Source organism: Hyaena hyaena, unplaced genomic scaffold (genome assembly GCF_003009895.1).
Source record: "Hyaena hyaena isolate Hyena2069 unplaced genomic scaffold, ASM300989v1 scaffold_390, whole genome shotgun sequence".
Taxonomy (NCBI): Eukaryota; Metazoa; Chordata; class Mammalia; order Carnivora; family Hyaenidae; genus Hyaena; species Hyaena hyaena.
The window spans coordinates 300,564-318,862 of NW_024081018.1; the positions used below are offsets into that span (position 1 = coordinate 300,564).

An 18,299-nucleotide genomic window follows, 5' to 3' on the forward strand; every position below is an offset into this window, starting at 1 on the left:
CATATGAGAGATGGACGACTTTTCCTGTTGCCCATCCTCTCGCTGACCATCTGGAAAACTAGCCCCTTCCTGGCATGGTTCTGCAAGACCCTGCAGCATTGTAGAAAGGGATGGATGTGGGGTCTGAATCACAGGGTTTTCAGAACTGGAAAGCTTGGCCCCCAGTCCCTGCGGCCGACCGTGTGCCAGGGCTTCGCCCTTTGTTTTGTGATCGGCACCCTCACGGCCCTCATCAGTAAACATCTCCCACCTCGTAGGGTTTTGTGATGACCAGTGAGGCCAGGAGAACTGCCTGGTAGAGAGACCACACCCAGCAAATGCTGGTGGTTGATATTACTCTCTTCTCCTCTCACATCACCAAAAGCATTCGGAGTCGGTAGTGTCGCCCATATTTTACGAAGAGGAGAAATGGAGCTTAAAGGCACTAAGTCACTCACCCAGCTCCCGGGTCAGTGCACGGTGTTGCCAGGGTTTTAACCCAGGACCACTTCGATTCCAAAACCCATGAGCTTCTACTCCACTCTGCTTGGACCTCATTTAACACAAGAGAAACGTGCGGCTCAGTGACACTGGTAAGGGGATGAGCTCAGATGCCGAGGGGCCAGGCGAATGATGCAGAAGAGTGTGGGAGACAGTGTAAGAAAATCATCTGCCGGAGATTCTACCAAATAAACTCCGTTTTTTCCACACTGCGTGTTAGGCGTGTAACCTGATGGGAGCCTGTAGGGTATGGAAGAGTGTTTCAAATTCTAATGTTTAAAGTAAATATCAAAACATGCAATCAATTTCATTCCCTTCCGAAAACTGTTTTAAGCATGATGCACGCTTGCTCTCTCCTTCCCCCAAGGCCAAACAAAGAATTTGCAGGTCCAATGCAAGCCCCAGAGGCAGGCGGAGGCCCGGACGAGTAGCGCTCTCAGGTTTGCCTAAACGAGTAGCCACCACAACCACCAGTCTGTGCCACTGTGGGAACCCAATCCAGGGATACCAGAACTTTCCATTTTCTGAGAGATATGGAATATGCTGCTTCAGGAGGAAATATACCGATTGTCAAATAAGGGTAATGCTTTATTTTTACACCATGCAGAGAAAGGAAGACAGGTCTGCAAGCGAGCCCCTCCGTGCTGGTGTCTCGTATGAGCCAGTGTTTTCTCCAGCCTGGACCAGCCCAGAGCTGGTGCAGGAGACACAGAGGGAAGGGAGGTCAGAGGCAAGGAAGTGCAGGATGCCTGATCCTGACAGGCTCGGCCTAAAGGGGCAGGTCTACAAGGCAATCTTTGTAGATCTCACTCATTTTCAGCACTGACATTCTCTTCTGTCAGATCTTTGCTCGAAGCTACGCCCAAAGATTTTTCTGCAAGCCGCCCTCCTCAATGGGAAGGCTGCACAACAGTCAGCCACAGTAATTAAAGAGGAATTTTCCCCTCTGAGGTGAATGTGTGTTAAAAATATCAAATATTAATCACTGGCAGCATTAATTTATAATAGCGCTTGTCTCCCTCTCAACTCCAAGCCGACATCTGGCCCGACGGCTTTGAAACTGACACTGGCTCCATCGCGGGAATTATAAATAGCCTGAGTTAAAATCTTCACCTTGAACTGAACAGACTGGCCCCACGGGGTGGTGTGCAGGATGAAGAGGGCTGCAGCGTGCAGTGAAGTCCTGGGGGGGTCTATTTGGGGTGGTGTTTAGATTTCTTTTTTTAAAGGCGGCAATTGCGGATTGAATGGAGGGGCATGGGCAAAGGCGGGGAGGGGGGGGCTCTGGTCTGCTTCCTCCCGGTTTGGGGGGGATGTGCCGGCCTCACTCAGCTAGCAAGTGGTGGGCGAAGTCTAAGAACAGTGAGTCCCTGGGGCCTCCTTGCTTAATCCCTTTCCCAGCATTCTTGAGCTGCAGAAAGTCCAGCAGTCCCCAACCACAGGACGCTGGGTGCCTACCAGAGGAGGGCCACCACCACGGAAGGTACACTTTGTGACAACCCTATGAGGCAGCGGGGATTATTGTCCCCACGCATCACGTGTGGAAACAGACCCTGGGAGCTGGCTGACCCTTCAGGGGCCTGAGCTGAGAATCCTCAGCTCTGGGCCTGGTGCCACCAGGAGGGATTAGACCACCGGACCGGAGGCCAGGAGAGGACAGAGCACCTTGTGGAGGGGAGACAGCAGCTGGGAGGTGGGGAAGGGCAGTGTCTGGGAAGGAGGGCAAGAGATGCTGGGGACCCCACGCGGATTGTCCCCAGCTGCCCAAGGGCTCAGGGAGTCTCCGGGGAGAGCCAGCAAAGCCCCCGCTGGCCCACATGCTTTGCCTTCAGGCTGTCTCTCCCAGCCCAGGTCTCCTAGGAGGGCACAGGCTGCCCAGGGCCATGGTGATTGAGGCAGTCTTTCCAATACGTACCCAGGGCCCTAGGGAGAGGAAGAAAATGAATATCCTGAGAGCAGACCACTGATAGTGCACCATTTAGTAATTTCACTACAGTCCCTTGTCAGTTAGGGGCTGGGGGGCCCACCTTGTCCCCACAGAACTGCAGCGGGCAGCAAGGACCTTCTCTCGTCTTTCTCCAGCTGGAGCCTGGCTGCCCAGCTGGGCCCACACCCTCCCCGGGGCTTAGGTCCCCCTGAGAACACTCCTGAGGTCTTCCCTCTGACCCTGCCTCACTGACCCTGTCCCTTCTTGGACACTAACAGACTAGGAGGGCACACCTGGCACAGGAGGCTCTCAAAAGTGTGCCCTGCCTGCCCCGGGGGCGACTCACTAACACACCTGCCCCCAGCAGGCTCCGGAGTAGGGGATCCCTAGCCGAGGGCCGGGCTCCATCTTTCCATTGTCTGATTCCCTAACACGCCCTCCAGACACGGAGCATCCCATTTGGTGGATCAGATCCCTGTCGCTCCCTCTCCTAGCTGGGGACTGGGGAGCACATGCAGGATGTGTGTTTGGCTCCTGGCTGGGGCCCCGGGGCATCACGCTCACCTGGCCACCCGCAGGGCTTTCTAGCACCCAGGTGTGGGCCCCGCTGTTGGCCTGGAAGTGAGCAGAAATTACAGCCCCCTAGAGGGGTCTTCTCGCTCTGTTCCACCTTCACCCCATCTTTGTATTCCTCTTCTTGCTTTGCCACACTGATGATGCAGTAGTGCCCCCTTTGAAATCTAATTCTGGATGGATGCAGACGCAGGCATAGCCACACACACCCCTTCCCAGCCCCCTCCTGTCTCACTAGTCCTTGTTTTTTTGTTTTTTGTTTTAATATTTTTAATATTTATTTTTGAATGAGAGAGAGATAGGCAGATCGTGAGCGAGGGAGAGTCAGAGAGAGACAGAGACAGAGAATCCAAAGCAGACCCCAGGCTCTGAGCTGTCAGCACAGAGCCCAACGTGGGGCTTGAACTCACCACCAGCTACAGTGATTCCTGGCCGGTACCAGGCACACACATGCTTTGGCAGGTTTAATTTGAACCCAATTGGAGAAGAGCCAGGATAGAATTCAAAGTCCACTCTCCTTATGCTTTTTCTAGCAAAAAGAAATTGAATAGCACAGTATTAAGATCATAGCCCATATTGAGCAAACATTCATTTTGCTTTAAAACAGTGACTCGTGTTTAAGCAAGGTATTAAGAGGCACTGAGATAAGATTTGCCTATCTATATTCCCAAACGGAGTTGTTACTGAGCTCTGCCTCCATAAACCTGTGTTTCTGAGCTTTGTAATATGAACAGAACATGATCTGAACAAACTGTAATTTCTTGCTACCATGTTCCAATTCTGGGGACAAAAGAACATCCAGGAGACCCCTCCATGTAACCTTGGCCTGGTGAGCCGGTTCCAGGAGGGGAGGCAGTGGACCGGGGATCCCAGGGCCGACTGTCCAAGATGTTTTCATCAATAAACAAGAGTAGGGCGCCTGGGTGGCTCAGTCGGTTATGTGTCCGACTCCTGCTTTAGGCTCAGGTCCTGATCTCACAGTTCGTGGGTTCGAGCCCCTCGTCAGGCTCTGAGCTAACAGTGTAGAGCCTGCTTGGGATTCTCTCTCTTCCTCTCTATCTGCCCCTCCCCCACCAAAGTTCATAAATAAACATAAATAGATAAACAAACAAACAAGTGAAAAGCACTCCCAATGTGCTTCTGTGTGCACAGCCTGTCCTAAGCACTTGGCATGCACTAGCACACCAACCCTAAAAGGCAGGTACTATTATTATTATTGCCATTTTACAGATGAGGACACTGAGGTAGTTACTGAAGTTTAGTAACTTGCCCAAAGTCCCTCGCTAGTAAGTAGCCTGACCAAGTTTCAAACTCACACGGTATGAGCCACTGTGCTGCACCAATTGTCAGGAAACATTAACGAGGTAACTTTGCTGCTAATTCCATGAGAAATCCCAACAGAACAAAATGCAAAATGACAAGGAAATGTCAAGCTGCCATTCAACATGTTTGTTTACTTAGTCTTCAGGACTTAGTTTTGTGACAGAATTTCACAGGCTCCTCTGCGCCTTGTCTCTGTCAGAACTGTGCCCACGGCTTCTTACTCATCAGTGTTTCTCTCTGTTTAGACTCACTTAATCCTCCTCACGAGGCTTCAGCCCCAATGTAAAGGCTCCCCTACTTTGTCCAGGGGTTTTCTCTTGCCTCGGGAAAGGGGAGGTGCTGTGGGCCCTGTGGGCCCTTCTGAGGGCAACTCAGGCTTTTCCTTCAAAGTGCACTAGTATTTTTTTTTTAATTTTTGTTTATTTACTTCTGAGAGAGACAGCAAGTGAGAAAGGGGCAGAGAGAGAGGAAGACACAGAATCCGAAGCAGGCTCCAGACTCTGTGCTGTCAGCATAGAGCCTGACTCGGGGCTCGAACTCACAAAGATAGATTGTGACCTGAGCCGAAGTCGGATGCTTAATGGACTAAGCCACCCAGGCGTCCCCAAAGTGCACCAATATTCAAATGAAACCAATATCCCTGTGATCCATAAGGCAACAAGGATTTCCAATTAGGCAGAGGTAAAGATAAGAATATTCTGGAAAGAGGGCCATAAACTGTGTCCCTCCTGTGGCCTGAACCAAGTGGTCTTCTTGAGCCCCAAGCCCTGTGCCCTCAGACTCACCCCAGCTGCAGGCTCCCGAGGCCCTTTCTTTGTAAACTTTGAGAGAAAGGCCTCGACTGCAGGGGAGAGGGGCCTCAGGAGAGCTGCAGGGAAGCCCAATCTTTCCCCACCATGAAAATGAGTATAAAAGAAAGCGCCTTCAAAATGGAATTGGGAAGCCCAGAAGGGAGAGGTCTCATGAACGTCCCAGAAGCTTGCATCATTCAGCAGGAAGAAGAAAGATTTCCTCAGCCTGGCAACAGCACGCTGCCCCTCCTGCGGCCAATGGGAAGCTGCCACCACTTTGAACTCTCGTTTTCCTCCAGTGAAGTTTGTTTAAAATAAACGTCTCCTGGGGTGCCTGGGTGGCTTAGTCGGTTAAGCGTCCGACTTTTGCTTAGGTCATGATCTCGCGGTTCATGGGTTCGAGCCCCGCGTCGGGCTCTGTGCTGACTGCCAGCTCAGAGCCTGGAGCCTGTTTCAGTCTGTGGCTCCCTCTCTCTCTGACCCTCCCCTGCTCACGCTGTCTCTCTCTCTCTCTCTCTCTCTCCTAGAAATAAATAAAATATTTTTAAAAATTTTTAAAAAAATAAATAAAATAAAATAAAATAAAATAAATGTCTCCCAACTTCCTCCTTTCCTCTATAAAAGGACACTGTCCTCCTCTGAGCTCCAGACTTGCCTCTGGCTCTCCAAAGTGGGTTTGCCCCCAATTGCACTTCTTCTGCTAATCTGGACTCCATCCGTTTGCTCTTGTTGAACTTTGAAGGTTGACCCCAACTAAAAGTTGTTCTCCTGGGACTCTGTGGCCCTGGGCTTCCGAGGCTAGGAATGGCCCTGACCAGGGTTGGAACAAGGAATGGGTCATATTTCAACCTTGTTCCTACCCAGGATCAGCTGTTCAGGGTATAGTTTAAAGAGGCACAAACATCCCTGGAATAAATAGAAGCCTAGGTGTCATTTGGATTTGGCTGCTACCTAGGAACTTCTCTACTTGTGTGGATGTGGCCAGTGCCCAGCTGTGGTAAAATAAAAACACTCTTGGGGTGCCTGGGTGGCTAAGGTCATGATCTCATGGTTCATGAGTTCGAGCCGTGCGTCAGGCTCTGTGCTGACAGCTCAGAGCCTGGAGCCTGCTTCCGATTCTGTGTCTCCCTCTCTCTCTCCACCTCTCCCCTGCTCGTATTCTGTCTCTTTCTCTCTCGAAAATAAGTAAACATTAAACATTTTTAAAAAACAAAACCAACACTCTTTGAAGGAGACATCCTGTCTCCAGGAAAAGGCACATGTAGGGATTGAGGTGCTGCTAGAAGACAGCGTCACTCCAGGGCCAGCTGACATTCATTTCAAGATGCATCCCAGTGAACGGAAAGCCCCAACTGCACCGTGCACAGTGCAGTGCTTTTGTACTGCAAATGAGAGATTTCTTTTATTATCCAAATTGTAAACAATTTAGTATACCATTCAAGAAGCCGGCTGCTGTAGAAAACCACTCATTACAAATGCCGTATTTGGTACATCTTTCTTTCCCACAAAATAAACGTCGTATGAACATTGAGGGATGCCGAATCATTGGCCAGCCTAGAACACCCCGGTCCTGTCATGCCTGAGACCCTGAAGACCTCCCAGCTGCCTGCGCGCACCAAATCTTGGAAGCTGGGTCCTGTTTCCACTAAACCCGGGACATTTTGTCCGGCCCTGAGCGGCACTGAGATGGGGCTGGCCTCCCTCTCTTCACCCTGGACACATTGACCATACCCTGACAACTGAAGTTGGAGAGTTTTACTTAATTTTTTTTCACTTTATGGATACTATTTATTTTTTTAAACAGCTTCATTGTGAAATAATTCACATCTCAAAGGAATTCATCCATTTAACACGTATAATTCCATATTCCTTTGGACATTCACAGAGTTAGACAATCATCGCCACAACCCAATTTTAGAACATTCTTACTGTTTTCCTACACTCAGCTCTAGGCAAGGACCAACCTACTCTCTGTCTCTGGAGTTTTGTCTGTTGTGGGCATTTCGCATAAAGAGGGTCATACAAGGTATAGTCTTTTGTGTCTGGCATCTTCCACTCAACACAATATTTTCTTTAGTATATATATATAATTTCTTTTATATTTTTATAAATTATAATTTATAATATATATATGTAATATATATATGTTGGGGCACCTTGGTGGTCGGTTAAGCAGTGACTTCAGCTCAGGTCATGATCTCACAGTTCATGAATTCAAATCCCAAGTCGGGTTCTGTGCTGACAGCTCCAAGCCTGAAGCCTGCTTCGGATTCTGTGTCTCCCTCTCTCTCTCTGCCCCTCCCCAACTCGTGCTCTGTCTCTCTCTGTCTCTCTCTCAAAAATAAACATTAAAAAAAATTTTTAATAATATTTTTAATGTTTATTTTTAAATTTATAATAAATAAGCAAAATTTATTTAAGTTTATTTAATAAACATTTTTAAAAATTAAATAATATATTTTTAAAGTTTATTTATTTTTGAGAGAGAGAGAAAGAGCATGAGCAGGGAGGGGTAGAGAGAGGGAGAGAGAGAATCCCAAGCAGGCTCCACACTGTGAGTGCAGAGCCTGATGCAGGGCTCAAACTCCTGAACCCATGAGATCGTGACCTGAGTTGAAATGAAGAGTCAGACATTTACCCGTCAGAGCTACCAGGCTCCCAAGCACAGTATTTTCGAGGTCCATCCGCGTTGTGGCACATGGCACTACTTCGTTCCTGTTTATGGCTGGATAAATTCTTTTGTATGGGCACGGCATCTTTTATTTCCAGTTGGTGGAGGAAAGTTGTTGGTGTAAAGATGGTTCCTCACTCTCCTTTCTACGACTGCTGGAAAGGGTGGAAGAAACCCCTATAGGGAGTGGCCTCAGGCCACTTGCGCTTCCCTCCTTATGGGGGAGGGGGTCTGAGTTTTTGGAACATTCCAGGTGAGTTCTTCCAGGTTGACTCTTGGGCTGGTCCAAGACCATGAGGAGGACCCCCTCCCCTCCCTGCTGGCCCACCCAGCTTCCCTCGGGCCCTCCCCTTGCTCGGCTCAGCTTCCTCCTCAGACTAGTGACATCTCCCCTGCGGGGTCCCCTTCCTCTGCCCTTCCTTCAACTACCATTCTCTTAGATGGGAGGGTTCTCTTTTTGTCTTTGTTTCCCCCACGAGGAAGTCCATCCAACAGAAGTCAGTGTAACTTGTATAATTCCACATTTTGACACTCACAAACCGAGGGCAGTTCTGCACTTTCCCACCGCTGCTCTGCCCTCACGGGCCCATCCTGGTTCCCCAGGGCTGCCGTGGATTTCGTGTATGGCTCTCCCAATCTCCAGGGCCCCCGAGGCCCTCCCCTTGGTGGGGAAGAACTTGTAAGGGGACAGTGGGGTCAGCAATTGGGTGTGGGGACTCTGGGGGGAGAGGGTGTGTGTGGGAGGTGGCAGCTATAGGACGCCATGTCCCAGAGTCCCCTGAGACCCTCACCGCTGCTGCTTTTCATTCATTCATTCATTCGTTCGTTCATTCGTTCATTCTGGAGATGTCTGTTGAGCACAGCTCTATGCCGGGCACAAGACACAGGAGAAAACCACAGTCTCTGTCTTCCAGCAACTCATAGTCCTTTGCTTGCCATACAATAAAGGGACCCTGTAGCTAATAGACTGGTTGTTAATTAGTTAGTTAATTGACTGGAGTTCCACTTCAGATGACCGGAAACTTCTCAATCCCCTGTGGGCCCTCCCTTCAGACCTGCCAAGGTGTCCCACCATCCTCCCCATCCACAGCATGGATCCAGGCCCAGGTCTCAAAAGCCAGCCATGCCGCCAGGTCCAGCATCTCCACTCTGAAGATGTAGGAGAGGTCTGGCTCAGGCAGGGCCCCCGATCCCGCTTCCTCCCCCAACTCCCTTCTGCCATCAGTGACAGAGGGCAGTGAGGGGCAGGAGGGCACCGCCTTGTGTAATTTGGGTCTGGAGAGGGGCTCACAGGAGGCAGGTAGCCTACCAATGTCCTTTGTCAAGCATTCAGTGGTACTTGGACTTGGTACGCCTGGTACTGGGCTTGGTCTGTAATGAGAACCCTGGCCCCCGTACCCTGAGGCCAGCCCTGTCAGAGAGGAGCCTCTGGCCCCGGTGAATGCAGGGATCTGTGGCCCACAGGCCATGAGGGAGGTGCAGGCACCTGGCGGTGAGCTAGGCCCGGAGCGTGCCCCCCACCCCCCGCCCTCCTCTCCACCCACAGGCTTCTTCTCAGCCCCTGGGCCTCATGCCCCAGGGATGCAGTCTGAGCACAGGAGGGGAGCCCAGGTCCTGGGAAGTGAAGCCACGGAGGGACAGGCTGGGGGTGGAGGCGAAGTCCCCAGGCAAGGCCTCCGTCCTCTGGCTGCACAGCTGCTCTGGCCCCAGCCCCCACTACTCAACCCTGGGACACAAGCAGGACTCAGATGCTGCCCCTCCTACTGTCTCGGTTGGAGGCTGACCTAGGCATGGGTGCCCCCTAAAAGCACCTGAGGTGTGTTTTTGTGTTGATGGATGCGGCGGGACACGGGTGCATTTGAGTGGCTCTTGAAGGAGATGTTGAAGTCACGAGACACCAGGGGAGAAGCAGAACATTCCCCATAGAGGAAGAGCCTGGGCAGAGACACACGTGGCATCTTCCCCACACTGCGGCAGTCCTGAGGCCGGGAAGCCTGGTGGGGAGCGTGGGAGAGGCAGAGAAAGGGTGGGCAGGGGCTTTTCACTCCCTGCCGAGGTTTGGGCTTTCTCCTTCAGGGCTGAGGAGGGCTGTCGAGGAGCACAACCCAGGTAAATGTGCTGCCCAGAAAGATGACCGGTAGACATGCCAGGGTGGATTTTAAGGGGAAACCTGAGGCACAGAGAATAGGTTGGAAGCAGTTGCCATAGGCCATGCTGGGCAGAATGATTGCTTAGACTTGACCATGGCTGCAGGGAGAAAGGACAGAAGAGAGGAAAAGTCTTGACTGCGTTGAGCTTCAGAATTCGGTCCTGGGGGTGGTGGAAGCACTAACCCAGGTGACAGGCTGAGAAAGTGGAGATTCAGGGAGTGAGGTGGCACTTCCAGTGCTGTGTCCTGGGGCACAAGTGGGGAGAAGGGCCACTGCATCGTCCTATCTGGCCTCACCCACCTCCATGTTCCTATTCCTGGAGAAGTTGGGAGATACATCTCACTGGAAGGCGACAGCAGCTTCTAAGAAAGTGGTATCTAGGTAGGATGGCACCCATAGGGACAATTAAGTATTTCTCCTGTGCTCCTTAGGGTGACAGATTTCTTTCCACAGGTGGAAGAATTGTCCCTTTAAGCCTCTGGTTGAATCTAACACTTGGGGACATCTGGGAATCTGCTTTGAGACAGGTGCATCTTTGACCCTTCCACGACATCCCCAGATTGGCCACTAGATGGCACCAGACTCCACTCTTGGAGGAGGAAGGGTTGGGGACTAAGGGAACGTAAGACTCAACTGAAGGGGGCCAGAATCCTTAAAGAGTGTCCTTTTCATCTAAATCTGATCTAATTTAATCCTTCTGGAATACATCCTTATTATGGATATATTTTATTCTTATAAGTAGGTTCTTTTTATAATTTTGAAGAATATATTCCCAAATGTAAAGCATTCTCACACACACTTTTCTTAGCCCCTCCCACCCACTCCTTTCTGCTCTTCAGTCTTTAGGGGGGAAAAGCAGCAGGGAACTGGGGCAGAGGCCATTTATACATTCCTTGGCATTCTGCTACAAAAAATGAGAATTGTTCCAGTTTGATTACCCGGGGTCTGCAGACCGGCCAGCTCCCTGGTGGGGCTGGAGATGGGGCTACAGGTGGGGTGCCCCATCTCTGCTGTGTGAGGCACATGGCCGGTGCCTCGCCCAGGATGACTCTGCCTGAGGGCGCTGCAGAATTGGGGCAGGCCCGGACACCAGCATGACCCAGCGGCAGCGATGGGGGGTATCTGGGGACCCACAGGAAAAGGATGGAAAGACTGGAACCCTGGACATGGAAAGAAACTCTATGACCCATAGCTGAGCCTTGTCCAGAGTCTGGGCAAGAGATTCACGGGCTGCAAGAAGGGACAGAATTCAGCAAGGGGCGCCTGGGTGGCTTAGTTGGTTAAGCGTCCGACTTTCGCTTGGGTCATGATCTCGCGGTTCGTGGGTTCGAGCCCCGCGTCGGGCTCTGTGCTGACTGCCAGCTCAGAGCCTGGAGCCTGTTTCAGATTCTGTGTCNATAAATTTTTAAAACTATAGAAAAAAGCCCATAACATTTATATTGTTTCTTTCTTTCTGAGTTAAAATAACAGATTCTTCCAGAGCCCTTAGCCAACACTGATTTCCCCACACACTTTTTTTCCCCTCTTAAAGAACTGACCTTCTGGGATGCCTGGGTGGCTTAGTCGGTTAAGCGTCCGACTTTCGCTTAGGTCATGATCTTGCGGTTCGTGGGTTCGAGCCCCGCCAGGCTCTGCGCTGACTGCCAGCTCAGAGCCTGGAGCCTGTTTCAGATTCTGTGTCTCCCTCTCTCTCTGACCCTCCCCTGCTCACGGTGTCTCTCTCTCTCTCTCTCTCTCCTAGAAATAAATAAAACATTAAAAAAAAAAAAAAGACTTCAGCAAGATCTGTCAAAGGATCTGAAAACAACAACTGCTAAGTGGGGTCCAGGCCTGGCCTGAGTGGATCCTACAGTAAAGCCTGTCCTGAGCACCCCCGAGCAAGGCTCTCACAGGTCAAGGGCAAACAAGGGAGGGCGAGAGCCTCCCGGGCCTCAGAAACCACAATGCGTTTGGAGGCTTCTGAGAAACACAGGATACAATATACTTTCATTTTACATTTTTGCATTTTTCTAGGCTAGGACTTGAGGGGAGGACAGGGCCATGGGGACAGAAGCCTGGCACTTAGGGGATGCTCCCAGGCCCTGGGTTCAGACACAGCCTCAGGGCCATCCTGATACGGACTTCTTCAGCCCACACATGGTGGTCTGGTGATATCAAGAACTGGACACCAAGCAAAAGGGACTAAATTGCAGGAACGAGAGCTTCAAATCATCCAGATTTTGCCAATGGAGTCCCTACCCAGATGCCAGCTCACGGCCCCCTTCCTGTCTCCAACCCAGCAACGCACCTGAGTCACAGACCGGAGAGGCACCTTCCCTGCGCAGAGCACACTGCCTGTCATCCTTCAACGAAACCCCGAGTCTACTTTCTCAAAAAAAAATTGCCCTAGATGGGAGGAGGACAGCAATGTCATCCTTCCCCCCCTGGAAAAAGTCCAGTCTTGTCCCCTTCCCGCCCCCACATCCCCATCACCAGCACAGCACGAACATGATAGTCACTGGCCCCTTGTTCATGGTTTTATTCTGCAGCCAGGCAGGTCAGCGCGTGTAGCTTCCAGCGTCACCGCGCTGTCCTGGGTAAGCCTCGGGCAGGGTCCAGATGTGAGGAGCTTAGAGTGGCTGCGTTTTAGATGACAATGGAGGCCAGGGACACAGCTCCCAAACAGCTTTGAACTTCAGGAAGATGCCTTATCTGGGTGTGGTGTGTGTGCAGCCTGGGCCCTTGGTGGTAGTTGCACCCTTGGATCTAAAATCCGTGTCCCTGCCTGCTGCCTCCCCTCCCCCGCAGCTGAGCAGAAGCCCTGCGTCCTCAAGGTCACAGACATGCTCCCGGGGGCTGATCCTTGGAAAGGAGCTGTTTGAGGTCACTCCCTAATTGCCTCCTAAAATGTCAGGAGTGATTAAATTAAGCTGCTGCCGCTTGCATTTTAGAAAGAGGTAGTAGCAACTGGAGGCTTTCCTGCTTAACTGGTAAGAGGTGCTGGGAGGGGCTTGGGAGGCCATGCAGCTCTGGCCTGGCGGCTCCCCGCACCCGACATGAGGTCACTGCCCCACTGCCCACCAGGAAGGGCTGACCTTGGGCCCGTGGCCTAAAACCCAGGAGTTAGTCAGTCAAAGGGAGATGAACAACTGGGTTGACAGTCCCAGGCCTCACAGAAAGGGCCTGAGGCTCAGGCCGGGACCTGTGACTCAGATCAGTGTACCAAGGGGCTGTGCTGGGGGATGTCAAGTTCAGGCAGAAGAGCACATGCAGGAAGGGGGACAGGTGGGCCTGGGGAGGAGGACAAGTCACCTCCAAGGAGCAGACACGTGAGCGAGGCACGAGCTAAGGGAAAACAATGCCCTTCCTGTTCCGTACAACCCTTGGGCTGCCACTGGGACCACAGCCCCAGGCTGGGACACCTTCAGGCCAGCCTGGCAGACCAGGGGCATGTGTCCGCATGAATGCACAGACACGTGCCAGGAAGGAGGGAGGGGGGAGGCAGTCTGGGGACTGGGGACAGGGCGATGGGGGAGCTGGGCCACATGGCAGAAATCAAAATCCATAAGAGACCACCGCAGGCTGTGCTCATGCAGAGGTGTGGCCACAATAGACGGGCTCCTAGAAGTTGATGCTCTTCAAGTCCATGGAGCAGCGGTACCTGCCGTCCGGGCACCTGGAGCACAGCAGGTTGGGCAGACAGGGGCAGGTGTGGTGCTGGCGTTTTCTGAAGAAGGGGACCTGGAGAGAGAGGAGAAAAAGGATGTCACCTTCACCACAAGCGAGGTGGGCCTCCCGGGAGGGGCCCCTCGCCAACCCAGCCCCGGCCAGTGTCTCACTCCTCCGCCGAGGAAACTGAGGCACAGAGTGGCTGAGCAGCATGCCAAGGCCACACAGCTAATTTGTAGAGGAGCTGGGATTTGAACCCATGCTGTCTGGCTCTCGCCACCACACCCACCGTACTGTCCACTCCAACCTTAAAACCCTGCAAGCCCCAACGCCCTTGTGGACTCGACGCGCACGTAGATGCGTGGCCACAGTCATTGGTTGAAGAGCACTTCTAGCTCTTCATCAGGTGCTCCACGTGAGCGCGTGCTGGGGACGCAGCTATGGACAGGACAGACCCAGTCTCTGCCTGTGACTCTCGCCCAGAGGCGAGACCGCTGAGCTTTCCTCAAGGGAGGCTGAGTAGGAACGGTTACGACCACTGAGAGTGTCACACTGCAGCGGGGTCAAATCCCAGGTCTGCCACATCCCAGCTGTGTGACAACTGGCGAGTCCCTTAATCTCCGTGTCTCAAAAATGGGTACTATCATCCTCAAAACGGGTTCATAGTAGCACCTACCAGAAATGGTTGTAAAGAGGTTTAAACTACATGTTTGCAGAAGCAGGTAGTCTGAAAAGTGGCACGTGGTTCTATTGTCACTGGGGTTCAGGACTCCTGAGCCACAGAAAGCCCGGGGAAGGTGGCAGACACACGGGGTCCCCGTGCACACCTGTGGCTGCTCCCGTACCTGGCCGTTCAGAAGCAAAGACCTCCTGGTCCTTCAACGCCCCCTGGGCTGGGAGCCACCTCGGTGGACAGGAACAGGGTCGGAGTCAGGTGCGTAGGGCCCCAAAGAGTGGGCGCCTCCTGAAAGCATATGCGCCGGGCACAGGCCCTGCCTCACCCTAACCAGGCCTTAGATGGGAGGCCCTTTTGTGAGTCCCATTGCATGTTCTTGACGGAAGGGTCCTGGGGCAGAGGCCTTTCAGGACCCTTTGAGAATCTGAATTTATATTCAGATCTGAAAGAGACTTAAAGGGCAATCTCCCTACTTCCCTTGTTGTTGTAGGTGACCCTAGGCCCAGAGCCATCATGCTAATTGCCCGACGCCACAGGGCACAGATGAGCAGCTGGGGTTCCGGCCTGCAAATCTAAAGGGCTGTGTGATTAGTGCCCCCCACTGCACCCCAGGCTTTCTCCAAAAAGCAAGGAGGCAGTGCCCAACACCCGTGAGGTGTTACTTAAGTCAGGGTCTGAAAAGTCGCAGCCGTGTCTGCGCAGTACCTTATGGCTGCCCGGGTGACACTCCTCTCCCACGCGCCCCAGCGGCGTGCATATCCGGAGCCCACGCAGCCACAGGCTGACGGCGCAGCAGGTGCCCGCCCCGCACTGCACATCCCGCTCACAGGCCTGCGATGGGAGACAGAGGGGTCATTAGTGCTCGTTAGCGCCGCTCCAGAGAAACCGGAAGGAAGATGTATCTCCGGAAACCTGGATAGCCAGGAGAGGCTGACAGCGGCGCCCCTCACCTCTGCCTCACACCTTGGGCAGCACATTCTCGCTCCTGCTCTGCTCACCACAGGATGCTCAGGGCCCCTCGGGGCAGCACAACTACATCCGTGGACCCCTCCAAGCTCGGTTGAGGCCGCCCAGTAGGGGGGCAACCCTCCTGATAAATCTAGAGGTTAGGAGACATGGCTCTTCCAGGGCTGGAGAATGCTCAAGGGACCCCGGTGACGGTGACGTCAGATTAATTTGAATTCCCAGAGGTGGGAGGGGCAAGGCCCAAATCCCCAGGTGGTCAGTGCTGAGTTTCCTTGCACCAGACTCTCTCTAATCTTGACCCCACATCCGTGGTTGCTGGCAGCCTGCACCTTGACTCTCACCAGAATCCCAGCCTCAGTTGAGGGGCCGGCACCCCCCAGACAACCGGTGTCTCCCCCAGGGCTTGTCTGCCTCCTCCTTGACCCCCAGATAGGGATGGGCCCCTCTGGGTTGGGCTGGGCAGCCTTGCCTGGTTTCTGGAAGTTGCCGTTTGAAGAGAAGGCCACACAAGCCTGCTTTAAACAAAATCCACCTCTGAGCTGCTCCAGACTCAAGTAGGGCCACGACGGAGAAGCTCCCAATCTTTCCACTTGCAGAAAAGCTTTGTGGCTTATCTGGGCTGACACTCATGGCTGAGTTTTGGTTCACTCTTCTTCTCCAACAGAAGGCCATGGAGTGCGCTCTGGCTGCCTGCCTGGGACCTGGCAAGAACTGAAGGCTGCCCACTTGCTCAGCCCCAAGAGGGAAAGTGGGGGTGCAGGGTCTGCTTGTCACCCAGAAGAGGGTGCTGAGGGTTGACAGGGGGCAGTCACCTGGCCATGCAGGTCTCCAGCCCAGTGAGGGCACCAGCCCCTCAAAGCCCAGGGTTAGCACCAAGCAGACCCCACCTGAGTCTTCTCCCACAGAGGTGGGGCATCATTGTCCCACTCTGGCAGGAGGGAGCATCCACACCTGAATTCAGGACGGTCACTGTGTGCAGAGCAGGGCCGTGTGACATCCTCCCAGGCCCTTCCCTGGAGTCCGCCTCAGGGCAGCAGCCGGCTTGGGGAACAGAGGGAGGTCCTGACTCCCTTCGCTCGGGGCTCCACACTCTCAGGCATGTCTGCCATGCATTTCCTCCCACCCCAGATTTCTCTATCACTGTGCTTCTCAAAGGGTCCACCTGAAGGGTTTGCTAGAAAGGAATTTTCCCACCGTCACTCGGCCAGATGTTGGAGCTCACACGGCGAGGTAACCTGGGCATCAGGGTCAACCCTCAGCTCTCATCCCGATCGGGGGCTTCCCTCCTTCGTTCTCGGCCTCCCCAGTGGCCAAGTTACACAAAAGGAGATTGCAGAGGCTGACATTCATTAGGTATAATTTTGCCCCAACAGTCTTAGTCACGCTCCAGCTCGCAAAAGCATGGACTTGCCTTTCATACTTGTTCGTCATTGAAACTCAGTCTTTTTCCTCTAAAAAAGAAAGAAGTTTTCCTTTCTCTGAACATTAAAACTAATAAGACTCGAAAACAACAAGTCACTGTAAAAAAAAAACCAAAAACTAATAAGACTCTGGGAACTGTTTGGCATTTTTCTATATTTCCATGCTCTGTGTAAAACGTTGAGGGACTTTGGGGGAAAATTAATTTCCCTCTTTTTTTTTTTTCTGGAGGCTTTTATCTGGAAAGCTCTCAGATAAAGTATTATTCTCTCTTTTAGTAGGAATGGTCCCACCACCATAACACATTTGAGGGTGGTTCTGGTTAAAGCCAAAATACTACCAGAGAACCATAATCTGAGTGTTTTGAATTCAAAGACAGACAGCATCTGTATGTGGCAAACTTCCCCCTGGGAGCCTCGATTTCTACTTGTTATCGGATGCTCACTTTTGGGTGCACCCAGCCAAATGTTCTTATCAGAACCGGACACGGCTAAAATACATAAATAATAAAGGAAGGAAAGAATTTCAAGACAACCTTGCTTAAGAATCAAAAAAGCAGGGGCGCCTGGGTGGCTCAGTAGGTTAAGCAACCGACTTCGGCTCAGGTCATGATCTCACAGTTGGTGGGTTCGAGCCCTGCCTCAGGCTCTGTGCTGACAGCCAGCTCAGAGCCTGGATTCTGCTTCAGGTTCTGTGTCTCCCTCTCTCCCTCTGACCCTCCCCTGCTCATGCTGTCTCTCTCTCTCAGAAATAAAAACATTAAAAGCATTTTTTTAAAAAGAGTCAAAAAAGCAGAAGTTACATGTCCCCAATTAAAGCTAATTAAGTCAGCATGCTATGTAAATTAAACTTGACATGTGAACCAGATTGTATACAAAAACCAAAATTTACACAGAAGATAAATCAGGGGGATGCTAATCAACTTTATAGAGGAATTCCTTATTACACAATCGGAATCTTCGCATCACCAAAGGTCTAAACGTCAAAATGTTTGATGTTCTCCCAATGCAGCTGGAAATTAGATTTGATTTACACCCACCTGCTCAGAAGTAGATCCCGTCTAGTGGAGCAGGGTCTTAACTAATCTGAAAATCGTGTGGAACGCCGCTCTAAAATGCCGGCTGCCTGCTGACTCCCCAGTTTTTTCGGTTTGCCCCCTGCAGGGTCGCTGGCTCTCATCCCGTGCAGACCCTGACACACCTCCCCACACCCAGGGCGTAGAGGAAGTTGGACAACTTACCCCGGTGATCACGGCACAGTCCGACACCGTCACCAGAAGGAACATGACTGAGACTCGCATGGCCCCTTTCATGGTCACTTGGGGTGAAGGCACAACGCCTGCCGCTCCACTGCCTCTCCCTTGTTCCCGCTCAGCCTCGCGTGCCAGCTGGGGAAGGCCTGGCTGTCCGGCCCCTTCCCTCCTCCCAGATTTATACGGTCCGATCCAGGCTGCCTGTGGGTGCCTGTCTCTGCTCTTCCCTTCCCCGCCACCGGTGGTATTCAGATGATCTCAGGGACGAACAGGAGACCTGAATCCCTGATGACATCAAATCACCATCAAAACCAATACAAATGAACACATCGGGACACTGACAGTGGCTCTAACTCTCCTGGGAATGCAGAGATGCAGCCAGTTGTGTACATTTCCCTCCATCGTCTCCTCTGCCTCCGGGGT

At 52.3% G+C, this 18,299-nt stretch overlaps 1 protein-coding gene across 1 annotated transcript; it reads right to left on the minus strand.

Annotated features, from left to right (window-relative positions):
• Positions 1–13,515: 13,515 nt before the first annotated feature.
• PROK1 (prokineticin 1) lies at positions 13,516–17,936 on the minus strand. Its single transcript, XM_039251079.1, has 3 exons — positions 17,865–17,936; positions 14,945–15,070; positions 13,516–13,635 (listed from the first exon to the last, which is right to left on the minus strand). Exons 1-3 carry the CDS (start codon positions 17,934–17,936, stop codon positions 13,516–13,518), a joined length of 318 nt encoding a protein of 105 aa, XP_039107010.1.
• Positions 17,937–18,299: the final 363 nt, after the last annotated feature.